This window comes from Sordaria macrospora, chromosome 2 (genome assembly GCF_033870435.1).
Source record: "Sordaria macrospora chromosome 2, complete sequence".
NCBI classification, from domain to species: domain Eukaryota; kingdom Fungi; phylum Ascomycota; class Sordariomycetes; order Sordariales; family Sordariaceae; genus Sordaria; species Sordaria macrospora.
The window spans coordinates 5123991-5137193 of NC_089372.1; the positions used below are offsets into that span (position 1 = coordinate 5123991).

Genomic DNA, 13203 nt, shown 5'->3' on the forward strand with positions numbered 1-13203 from the left:
GCCCAGAATACCGAAAATATCAGCCGACCAAAGCCATCAACAACCCACTTACAATGATATCGAATCCTTCCATACCCATCAATGCAAGACCGTCCGTGTAGGAGAATGTACCTAGACTCGGCGACTTGCCGTTTTTCTTGTGGCAAAAGGAAATCGCTTGTTTGGCTACAGTCGATTAGAGACTCAACCCGGGCGAGTTTGATAGAGAATTGGTGCATAGTACCGAAATCGGTACCTTAGCCCGGTACCGACACGGTCGATTTGCATCCTAAGAGCGTACATGGCGAACTGAAACCGTGTTGGACCGGAGTTGAAAGGGCCGGACGGAGTATGGAGAAAACTGCACGACTACCTGCCTACTACATGTTAGATGGCGGGTTTGACTTACACAGAAGTAGATGGGAAAGCCAACATGGATGGTTTAGAAGAAGATAAAGATACTTACTGCAACGGGTCGGACATAAGGCGCCTCACGAAGAATGGGAAACTCGGCCAGTCAGATGGGAATCTTATGACAGCGGATAGCGGTCTCCAACCAGTAGGGTGGTAATAGACATCTGCAAGTTTACTCCAGCCTTTGCCATGAAAGAAGCAGCATGCCCATGCCTCCATCCGCTCATGCCCGCGATCCTTCCAGATATGGTGTATGGCGTATAGTGCCGGAGTGCGTTTCCGGTGTAATGATAACAAGATTGCTGAGCGGCTAAATCAACAATTGCTTGCAGGTAAGAATTGCGTTTAACATGCCTGTTGGACCTAGGTTGTAGTGTAGTAGAAGCTTTCGGGGAAGAGAGGCAGGACTGAAGCCAAAGCGATGCTTTGTGTAGCACCCGGCGGCTTTTGCGGGGGTTCGCGGAGGATTTTAAAGGTCACTTACCTACCTAGCTAGGTACCCATGCATCTGCTGTGTGACGGTGCGGCTGTCATCACCACCCTTTTCGAGTCGCAAGCTATTGTAGCATGGCACATGCTACCACACGTTGTCGAGACGTGATGGCCTGTATGCTCTTCGCTTCATGTCTTCTCACCCTCTGGTGCCAATGCCAGTCAAGCTTCGAACCCTGGCCGCGGGGAAACCGAATGGAAGGATCGCCGCGCAGGTATGAGGATGATTTTGGGCCTATGGTAATCTTGACTCTGCCGCGTTTTAGAGATGAGAATATGCAGTGGTTGGTGGCTTTGCTGTCTTGGTGACTTGCAGGAAAGCGTTGCGCCAAAACGGGAACCGTCCACGTAAACACACCGTCATCGTAGCATACTGTTCAGTTAATCGATCCTTCCGGTACTCCATGACGGCAGAACCGTGACAAGAAGGGAATGGCTGCAGGCCATCTCGTATATAGCTACTATTATGGGCCCTTCAAGGTGTTAGAAGTCAAAGGTTGGCGCTCTTGTTAACAGTATCGGTCAACTCCCAATAACATCCGTTCTAAAACCCGAAGGCAGATTCATTTGTGATACTGCTCTTCACGAAAATTACTCTTTCACACCCACGCAGGTGGGTATGGTAGTTTTCCTTTTCCTTTTCCTTTTCCTTTTCCTTTTCCTTTTCTTTTCCTTTTTCTTTTTCTTTTTCTTTTTCTTTTTCTTTTTCTTTTTCTTTTTCTTTTTCTTTTTCTTTTTCTTTTTCTTTTTCGCTTTCGCACGGGATACATGTTGGGATCGCCCGGAAGGGGGTAGGACTACACAGCTGCGAAGTCCTTGTGTAAACGGCTTAATCTGGGTACCGCACCGCAAGTTTGTCTTTTTGGGATGGGGCCTTGCGGTCCGTGATCGTGAATGCGGACTAATGGCAGCTTTAGACCTCACCCATAGTTTTGAGAGTCTTGGCATCTGCTTTGATTGGCAGGACATGTGCCACAGTTTTAAGGGTCCATCCCAAATCTCATTGATTCGAACACAGCCTACACACGGTCAGCGACATAGACTTCATATTTGACCGCTGTTCAGTGGTAGAGTGGCACATCGCTTCATGGGTGGTACGGCAGTGGCTGGGGCTCAGTTGATGCCGTATGTCGGGGACTTTTGCCATCGGTACCTTACATAAGGTAACTTTTCCATGTCGTGAGAATCGGATTCTGAGTACCCCTGTACCGAACCTTGCTGTCTTTGATGCATATTCGATCCCGGCATGGAGCCTCTTTGGTACGGAGATAGAAGCTGTACTAGAAATTCTCGAGAGTTTCCCCGGCTGACCTGTGGAGACTCTTGGCAAACAGGCTTGTGGGAGTTTGTGACTTGGGCAGTAGAATAACTCCTTAGTACTGAGACAGAGGGTTGAATGGGTGAAGTGACCCAGACTCCTGTTAGACAGCAAGTGACCTCAGTGGGACCGGTCTCCACATACCTTAGTTCAGGGGTGAAGTAAACAAAAAGACATGGGAAACGGCCGATGCTCTGGTCCCATAAGTCGCAAGAGCAGGGACGACCAGCACAACCTGCAGCTTTGTCATAGTCAGCTACTCGGAGACTTGTTTTGCCCAGGTGGACGGTAATAGATATCGGTATGTGCCGTGCTGGTTGGCAACATGCCGAGCCGGCACCCGAACCGTGAACAGTCGTGGTCGACGGTGGGTTAGGGGAGTCGCAGATAGTCGTAGCTTGGTGATAGTGTGGAGGAGGCGCGGTAATGTCCTCTTCCGTCTTCAGCCCAATTTTGGAACGGCAAGCTCTGACGAGAGTACGTAGTAGCCCGATTTCGAGGAGCCTTCTTCCCGGCTTCCATTGCCGCGACACTATCCGCGTGCCATAAGCTAGATTATGGATCCAGCTCGTGGCACATCACCATGGGTAGGGCTATGCAGGCAGCGCGGCAGCTGTGAGCGGGAAGAAGGTCTGTGGCTTCAGATTCGAATTGTGTGGCGGCTCGTAAGATCGGGGTTGGGTGTCTTAGGGGTGCAGCGGAAAACCCCCCTGATGATCCTCCTGGTAAGCCCTGCCAAGGCTTGCTTACGCGAAGTCTTACATGGCGATAACATCGTGGCCTCCGCCATTTCTGGACCCTGCAAGCAAATAATCACTTTGGGGCTGAGTGTTTGAGGTACGTACCTAACATCGTTTCGTGACATACCCTGAGTGAAATATGTCTCCTTCGCCGCGTACCATGCGAGGACGTTGTTTATGGTTTCGGCTGCCATTTCCGGGAATTGTGAGTGGAAAGCCACAACCACTGATCAGCCGAAGCGATTACCAACTGGTCAGGGGTAGGTAGCTATCCGGGAAGAGCCGCACTCGCTCATGCTGTTGTTTGAGAAGTTAAATGTCCCTGACTCCCAGTATTTTCCCCATTTGCTGACCATTCCCGAGTAAGGGTATCCGTAAGGTCGGCGTATTTAGATACGTATGAAGAGGGTGATGTCCAGGACGAGAACAGGTGTGTGACTGCTTCTGGGGTTGGTGGTCTATCGTCCTGCGTTGCTAATAGACGGTATCGTGTAGAGCCGCGGACAGAGCATGTGTTCGATTCTCGAGAAGTCATGTTGTCCTGTCACCAAGTGCCTAGTGTAGGCAATTTCCTGGACCCATGACAGTATGAACAGAGAGCAAAGTAAGGCTGATATGGTAATGGGCACTGGAGACAGGGTGAGGATTGGCTTTTATAGCCTTGGAAGTTTGCCTGCTGTGTCTCATGGGCACGAAACTGACGAGCAGATTGAAGTTTGATGAGACCCTTTTTAGCCCAGGACTGCTCATCGATGGCAATCTCCTGTCAATTCATGTGGTTGGAGATGGTGAAAACTCGCCGAGTCGTCGTACACGGACCAGCGCAGAACTATTGTAGCTTCACCAAGGGGACGAGAATCGAAGCCGGTTCATTCAAACGTTGTGAAGTCATTCTCCTTTAGGCAATGATCCGTTGAGCGGCTCTTTGGGACTGCTGTCGTCGACATGATGATGACTTCCAGAAGTCCCGAAAGAGAAGCCGGACCGTACGAGGCTCATCGACGTATCGTGCCCCTCTCGCCTTTGCTCCCGCTCCCGGATCTGGCCGATATTGGGACCACGGAGGAGACAGACGACTGTTAAATCTTGTCAGATATTCGTGGATTACATATTACTCCGTAGTGCCGCTGACCAGAGCGGATGACCCATGGGAGAATTTCGATCAACCCCATGAGCCAAGAAAAACTACGCGATTCATATCGTTGAACCTGCATCCAAATACCCATAAGTTTCGGTCACAGGGTAATAACAACAACTTCTTCGCTAAAGGGTCATGACTAACCTAAAAACATGTCAAAATATCCGTACTTTTGATCGCTCTGGACCATCAGATGACAAAATAACCCGACTTGGTACCGGAACTGGTCTGCTGGACTTGAAGTGTTCCTGCTTAGGGCTCACGTGCATCTCATCCTTTCCTGTCTGCACACCTACGTTGATCCTTCCTCGCAAGGAAAACCATATCTGAGGTGCCTTCTGGTTGGCTGCGGTGACCGCGTTTATCTCATCTTCCTGTTGAGCAAATTCTTCTCCCGACTTCTTCTTTCAAGCGGCTTTTCCTCAACATCACCTCAAACTTCACAAAAACACAATTACTAGTTGCTGTCAAGTGGTAACAACAAGTACAAAAGTATACCATCCATCTCCTTCCAGTCCTTTATCTGCCCCTGGGCGTGCAAAAAGTCTTGGGCTCCGAGATATCGGGCACCTACCAGTACTGCCTTCCCGACTTTGGAAAGGCAGATAAGTACCCACCCGGTACTTCGCAGCCGCTCCTTCCTCAGAAAGTCACAATTCGCGTCTCCCAACCCACCCGCACTTTTCATAGCGCGTTGGGTCGCCGAGTCCACTCCTTCTTCTCTTCACCTTCCCTCGCAAAAAACCTTCCTTCCGCTGCCCACATCTTTTCTTTAGTGGCACAGCTCAAGATTGTGTCAAGTGTCGCAGCCTCGGGCTCTCTCCTTCATTATATCCATCTCCATACTTCTTTCCTTTACCGTCACAACGCCGTGAGTATTGCAAGGCGATACTTCTTCGGGACCCGTTTTTCGAGACAACCGCGACTAACCCTGCTTGTCTAGTGGACCGCAGAGTCCAAGACGCCCTCGGAGAAATGGCGGGCAGCACCGGCGTCCGACTCTCGGACAACGCTGATGAAGTCCATCCGACCCCTCCTCATCGCTCTATTTTCCGCCGCGGCGCTGCCTATGCGACCGATGCGATCAATGGCGGGGTTGACTTTGTCAACCGCAAGGTTAGCGACACATACATCGGTCGCTTCTTCCGCCTTCGCGGATCAGGTCATGTCAGTATTCTTCGACGTTGTATTCCAGATTCATGGACATAGACTGACTGATAATCCGATCACCTTTAGCCCCAGGAGATCAGAGATGCGAACTTCTGCACCGAAATCCGCGCCGGACTAATCACATTTTCCACCATGCTCTACGTTTTGGCCGCCAATGTACGCTTCCTCTCTCTCAATTTTAGGAAGACGTGTCTAACAAACCAACTCGAACATAGCCGGCTGTCATTGCCGCCTCGGGTTACGAGTGTAGCTGCCTGGGAGAGGATAAGGGCAAGCCACATTGTTCCATGGATTACTCAACCTGCACCGAAGGTCAGTAAGAAGCCGGACTTGCTCTTCTCTTGGACTTGTAGTATTGACAGATAGCCAGAACTCCGTCGCGATATGGTCACAGTGACCGCCGCCGTTACAGCCATGTCTTGCATCCTTATTGGCTTGACGACCAATATGCCCTTGGCTGTGGCGTAAGTTGCGAACATTGTCATATCCAACATGTTTCAAAATCGCTGACAATAGAACAGACCTGGAATGGGCCTCAACTCCTATTTCGCGTATCAGGTCATCGGTATCAGAGGATCTGGCTTGCTACCCTGGCGTACTGCTCTCACGGCCGTGTTTCTCGAGGGCTGGATCTTCATCATCCTTGCCTTGACCGGCCTTCGTCACTGGCTCGTCAGAATCATTCCGCCCACTATGAAGGTCGCGGGCGTCTGTGGCATTGGTTTGTTCCTTGCCTTGACTGGTCTGACTTTCAATACTGGACTTGGTATCATTACCAGTGGAAACGTCGTGCCGATCTCGCTGGCTGTTTGTGACAATCCTAACGAGCAGGCCCAGTGTACTGGTACGAGCGCCATCGCGAGCCCCAAGGTAACGTAACCCGTCTTCTTCGGCTTCTTCAACCTTCTTACAAGCAATAGTTATGGCTCGGCATTCTTGGAGGAGGCATCTTGCCAGCTGTCCTGATGGGCTTCAATAACAAATACTCCATTGGCATTGGTGTACTCTTCGTCACTCTCATGTCCATCCCGTAAGTGATCTCAGTTGGACCGAAACAAGATCAGGGACTGACCATCGCACCATTCAGACGCTCGACATCCGTGACCTTCTTCCCTTACGACTCCGCTGGTCAGAACAAATGGGATTACTTCTCCAGCATGGTCGGAGTGCGCAAGACGGGGTTCGACATGTTTCAGCTGCGATTTGACCTCCACCACCATGAAGGCAACTTCATCGCTGCCCTCCTTACCATGCTCTACGTCGACATGATCGACTGCACCGCAACGCTTCAGGGACTAGCGAGATACACCTACAGACTCCAGGGACTCGACCCCGACTTTCCCGGCTCCACCATCGCATATTGCACCAACGCTTTCTGCATCTCTATGGGAGCCCTTCTGGGATCATCTCCTGTCACGGTTTATGTCGAAAGCGGCGCCGGAGCCCAGTCGGGTGGCCGTACTGGAATAGCGGCGATTGTGACTGGATTATGCTTCCTGTCCGCGGTGTTCCTTGCGCCATTCTTTTCTGGTATCCCCCCATATGCCACTGGACCGGCCCTGATCCTGGTAAGGATAATATTTCCCCTAAAAGTGTATTGTACTGACGGACGTGGGGTAGATCGGTTTCCTGATGTTGCGGCAAATTGGCAGCATCAACTGGAATTATGCTGGCGACGCCATTCCCTCCTTTGTCACGATCATGTTCATTCCTTTTAGCTACAGTGTCGCATATGGCCTCATCGCGTAAGTTCCCGAACCCCATAGATGCCCGTTGACAAAGCTGACACGCTCTCAAAGGGGTCTTTTTACGTACATCATTGTGAACGGCTTGATGTGGATTATCTCGCAACTCACTGGGGTCGAGCCTCATGACTACCAACTGAAGCAATACTGGACAATCAATCCCGCCGGTCGGAAGCCATGGGTTTATAGAGCCTACAAGTATGTCAGGGCCAAGATGCAGAAGAACAAAAGCCAGGCAACCGAGGAAGTTGCTGTGCAGGAGTTCGAACTGATGGAACGCCACGCTTCCCGCCAGAGTCGCCCCAGATCTGCGGTAGCTTCTGCGTCAACAATGGATGATAAACACTCGCGCAAAGCCCAGTCGCCGGATCGTTTTCGCTCTAACTGAAGAAATTGCGAGCATCCGAGTAAGGGTTACCGTTGAGCAGCAAGGAGGAACATGACTTCCTACAGCTGATCATTACCCAGGAATCGAAAAGAGGCGAGCTTACCATGCGTTTAGGAATGACTTGGGCAATACCACTTGGTCTTGAAGGCGTTCAGGAGGATTGGCATATGAATGCATGAAATGGAGTTGGGGGATTATCTTGCTTTTCTTCTTTTTCTTCTCATATGTGACTAGGGTTTGTTTCATGATCAAAGAAAGACCTCAACACGGCAGCTACCGCTCGACACGAGTGGATGATCATGTAGACCGCCAAATTTTTGTACTGTACTTCAAGCAACAACATGGGCGCCCTGCGGTCGGATGGAAATCGCCAGATGCGAAACGTGGGAAGTTTGCATTTCTTCTTCGCGGGAGTGGGGTCTGGGGATGGCGTGCGCCGTGGCGTCCTTGCTTCTCATCATTCGTTAACGGCTGTCGTCTCGGCTGTCGTCGGGCGGCTTTTATGCCGAGAAAAGAGCCCTCCTCGTCCGAGCAGGTCCTCATTGTAGACCATATATAGGTCTAATGAATCGTATCTCGAAACGCCAAGCTGCTCGAGTGTTGATGTCGTGATCATAAACGAAGCCCTGCGTCATCCGTCCACCGGCGGAACTCGGCAACATTCTGTCATCAGGGGGATCCACGGAAAGAGGTTTGCCGCGTAAGGTACCCCCGTGGATGTGAGCTTGTCGTCTTTGAACAGGTTCTAATGACGGGGATCAATTTCGCCACGAGAGATTTGAAATCCGGGAAACATGATCGTCGGGAGGAAAATATCATGTCAGGGGAATGGTGGATGTTGAAGTTTATATGTAAATGCGGAGAGACGTTTCCGAGTTCCGACGAGCTCGGACATTTAATAACGTCAACACTCTGGACCCCTCTAGAGAACTTGACTCCTGGAGCTTCAGCTTGAGCTCTTCTTGAGGTTCGAAAGTGGATGATGAATAAAAGGAGTCCGAGCTCCAGGCAGAACGTGGGAGACCCCACGGGAGCATAGACGGGGATTGTGGATGTTATGGATGTTATATGGATGATGGAGATGATGGAGATGATGGAGATGATGGAGATGATGGAGATGATGGAGATGATGGAGATGATGGAGATGATGGAGATGATGGAGATGATGGAGATGATGGAGATGATGGAGATGATGAAAGGCCAAACAGAGCGAGGTGGGTTGGCAGGGCGGGGCAACGGTCCGGTTAAATCTGTTATATACCCAAAAGCCCAATGTTCACCAATGTCTTTCAGTGACCACGCAAGTACGAGTATAGGAATGAGGGCATTTGAATTTTCGGAAAAGTCTATTAGAAGGCCGAGGGGCTTGGAAGTACGTTTAGTGGTTTTGGGGACGGAGAAAATTAAGACACTCAGCTGTTCCGATGAGCCCTGCCGGTAGAATGGCCGTCGTCGATTGAGTTCACTTCGTTTGTTCCATTCCCTATGAGGCGCATTTGTTACCCTAGAGATACCACAGCCGTGGGAACTCACCTGCCATCGATTTTAATCTCAAGGTTCAAAAGGAAAACAAGTCATTGATCTTTTTGGGGCTTGGTGTCGGTGATTGACGCCTTCGAGATTTGGTAATGTCGAAGGCACAGGAAAGTCTCACGTTGGTTCGTGCTACTTGGTGGCTTTGTGTCAGAAATGAGGGTTTACAGGGGTGCTGATGCAACCTGTCTTGTGTAATCTAGCGGGTCGGTTGCTCGGGCAATAACCCAGATTTCTGGTGCGGCATTTACTGGGCACAGATCTCTACAGAATACACAAGTCTTCTCACCACATCGATTTGACCCCTGCACGTGCTTATATTCTACATTTTGCTGCGAATTTGATGTACGTGTAGGTACCGTAGATTTAAGGCAGGCACGAAGGAAGACGCCAAGGATGCGCTAGACTCGTTGGAGTAAATATGGAAATCGGGGAAGGGTCCACTTCCCTGCACGGGTTTGACTTAAATGTGGAGACGATTTACAGGCAGACGCAGGGGTTTGAGGGGAAACAAAACGGCGCGAAACGGCCGAAACGGCAAGACAGTACAGGAATTGTCGTTCTTTCCAGTCGTGGTGAACCACTCACGAAGGATGCATGTTGTAAGGTATGCACTCAATTTGTTCCATCCTTTGATCCATTCGTCGACTTGCAGATGGCTGGGCTATCGTCCCATCGTCCCGCGGCGCAGCCGCGAAACCCAGGTCCAGAGACACCTCCAGCTCCAACCGACGACAACTACATAACTCGAACACGAAGCGACTCGAACGCGAAGCGACTCGGACCATCCCATCGTGAGAGTTGAGATGAATTGATGCATTGGCATGAAATGACCAGAAAGAGGCGGAAAAGAGGGCTGGCACAGATGATGTTCACGGCCGACGACCGAACGGGAAAGGGTGATGACCCCGCGCGCGCGTGTGAACGAACGAGATCCCACGACGAACGAAACGAAGGAACGAAAAGAACGTTGTGCGACCGAGCGAAAGAACGAAGGAAACAAAGATTGCGAACGGCTCGCGAATGACTGGTGAACCTCCCTCCCGCCCACCCGCCACTCCGACCAGCTGCTGCGCGGACCCTTTCCTCCGTGTCACGTTGTGGTAAGGTAGGTGTAGGTAAATAATTATCACGACTCTAGATTTCTTCTCACGGTATGTCTTGGGGTACTCATTGTCTTCAACCACCATGATCCCCGGAGATCCAATGCCCGTCATCCTGGCGCGCGGAAGATTGACCTTGCTTATGCGGGCAATATACCGCAATGCATTTTCCAATGTTCATTTCGTTCCAATTGACACAGACACCACCGGCACTTGGAGATTCTCGAGAGATTGTCGCTGTTCACGCACAGACGGACTGACGGCAACTACACGTTGACCCGACGTTGTTGGTGAACTTTGGGGCTCCCGAAACCGCGGCATCGGGGAGGGTCACCGGGCGTCGGGCGAGGGTCCATGTGCTTCCCTAGCCAAGACCGGCGCCGACTTGCGGACTTGGCAGGACGAATTTTCTGCTTGGATCGAGATTCTTCACCGGACGGTAACTGGAAGATGTCAGTCTGTCGTCAGCTCATCCGTGCTAAACGGGTCGTGTCGTGTCGTGTACTCGTCTCGTTGCTTGTTGCAAGCTAGTTTCGAAATCTCCCTTTACTGGTGGTGTGGGTAAAATGATGACCGGCATCGATGGTACCGTTTTAAAAGATTCTTACCCCGGGATTCTTGGCTTATACGAACAGCCACCACTCTAGGGCTTGTTCCGACGACAAGGTCGCTTCGTTTACATGGATTTATTTTTCTGACAGCGGCATTCTACAGGGCAGAATGGCTACTGGGGAGAGAGGGACTGGGATTTGGGATCAACCAACGTTGCATTCTCTTGAGATGGGAAATGTACCAAATGTACCAAATGTGCAGCTATCCCCAAATGGGATATTCCCGGTATTCTCGTAACTTTGTAACCGACGATCCGTTTTTGAAACAGATTTGGGGGATGATGCTGAGACCCCTGCAACATCTGGGTCGGGGTCGATACCCCGCGTCTACCAAGATCACCCACACTTCATTTCTCATCTCTCTTTCCCCCTTCGCTGACATGCGGAGGAGGGAGAAGGGAGGAGATCCTTTACTTAGATCTTCGTTAAAAAGATCAAGGCCCGAGCGGACTTACTGACAATGGGCCTTTCTTGGTTGTCGTCGACTATAAGAAATAAGAGAAGAAGATGAGAGAGAAGTTAACAATTTATTGGAGAGAAAACAAGGCTACGAATAATCGTGGAGAAAAAGCTAGCTAAGTGTAGTAGTACTAGAAAGTAGGCCTAGTCTGGCAAGCAGAGTTAAAGGTCGTATACTGGCTGAGCGAAACACAGCTCCTCTAGTATTACGTAAGGAGAAAGAAAGAAGTAAAAATCTATATATATATATCTCTGATATCACTATTTTGTATAGTATTAATTACTTTAATACCAAAAATCCGCGTTCCAACCCTTATTATCTCTATTAATTACTCATGTCCTTTTTAATATTTTCTAATTTTAGAAGCGGAAACCATACTTAATTATTATATAAAGCACTTATACACTCACTTATCAAATTCATTTTATTAATTTGTCTACTATCATACTCCTACTTATGATATAAATTAAATAAAAGGTTTTCTTTACTACTATACTGATAATTCATTTATAATAAAAGTCCAAGTAGTAATTTACAGCAATTTAGGCCGAGTTTAAGATAATATACTTTATATTAACCAAATCTGTAAATAGAATTTGCGATTCTAGTTAGTAAAAACTACCCTCCTCCAACATATTCCTTGCTTAATATAATACTTTTACTGTTGGAATCAAGTTTACGAATTCTGGTTCTTACGTTAATAAAATAATTAGTATGAATTTTTTCAATTTCCAAATTGCAAAGGAACTAGCTAATATAATATTGTAGCCTCCTACTGAAATTCTAATTAGTAAATTATTTGCAAACGAAGCATTGTTGTGTTAATACGGGAATTGTAGAATTTACACTCAATACAGAAGGTTACGAGAGTAAGGCTATATTGTATGTAAAAAATAGATAAAAGAGAGATTCTCTCAGAAGAAAGACCTGGCTTCCAGCTAGCCGTCTGCACGTAGTGGATATGCAGCGCAGCGAGCTAGGTAGCTCGAGCGTAGAGCAACAGCTAAGCAGGCACCAAAGCCTCCATAGCAGCCTAGCTAATCTGAGCTGTCATGACGAGTATAAGCTATAATATAGGGTATGGCTAACGATACCAGGAATCCAGAGATTCTGGTATCATGTGTACATATAGCTTAAAATTAACAATAAACTATTTACTATTACATTTCAATTCTCTATTTATATTAGTACTTAAATATTACTATAAATAATAATCTAATTTCTAGGACTCTATTGACAGTTTAACATTTGCTTGGTATAATTTTATTATTACTTATATAATATCCAATCTATTATATAATAATAGAAAACTTAAAGAATGAATATAATGTTAGTAATATTTTATACTTCTTTCCAATTTTGATACTTCTTACCTGAACTTAGTGAATTCAAACATATTAAGCAGCTATATTATAAATACTATATTTAGATTTTCTTTTCCGCATTTTTTTCATATATTTTCTATATATATCTCCTAATTTAAATGAATCTAATAGTTATAAAAACCAGATAGAAGTGGGAGGAGCAGGGTTCAAACTCATAATCTTTTAGATTATACTAAAGATAAACTAAGCTCAGATCTTTCCAACTAAACTATCTTCTTAGTTAATTATATAGCTTTTTTTTAAATAAGAAAAGCATCATAAAGTTAGCTTATATTATATCATATACCTAGTGTCATAGTACTGGCGGACTACTATACCACTAGGCTATATTCCAAAAAGATACAAGCAATTGAAGCTGGTAGTTTAGTCGCTCAAGTGGTCTTATATAGTTTGTCTTGGAAGAGGCACCTGAGTGCATTCTGTAACATTTCCTTCCTTACATTGAGAGGTTTGCCCCAAATCTCGACCTCCTCGGGATACTATGCTAGCCAGCGACGGTTCCTAGGAGCCGATCGAACTTTTCGAACGAGAATTCTCAATTAAGCGACAGCAGAGCATCTATACAACCTGGTCGTGTGCATCTCCGTAAAAGGGAACCTATATAAGAGTATCCGAAAAATCCAAAGATTTTCCCAACTACGAGGTTCGAACTTGTAGCTTTTTAGCTTCAGTTAAGTGTCACGGCGCTGGCGGACCACTACATCACTAAGCTATGTTTGAAAAGAAT

The 13203-nt window shown here is 47.8% G+C and overlaps 1 protein-coding gene across 1 annotated transcript; it reads left to right on the forward strand.

The window, feature by feature from the left end:
* Positions 1 to 5056: 5056 nt before the first annotated feature.
* Positions 5057 to 7961, forward strand: SMAC4_07529 (uncharacterized protein; the record flags this gene model as incomplete). The annotated part of the gene is made up of 9 exons (XM_003344473.2): positions 5057 to 5248; positions 5318 to 5407; positions 5467 to 5563; positions 5622 to 5715; positions 5773 to 6121; positions 6172 to 6281; positions 6339 to 6819; positions 6872 to 6996; positions 7051 to 7961. 9 exons carry the CDS (start codon positions 5057 to 5059, stop codon positions 7382 to 7384), a joined length of 1872 nt encoding a protein of 623 aa, XP_003344521.1. The 3' UTR covers positions 7385 to 7961.
* Between the last annotated feature and the right edge of the window lie 5242 nt (positions 7962 to 13203).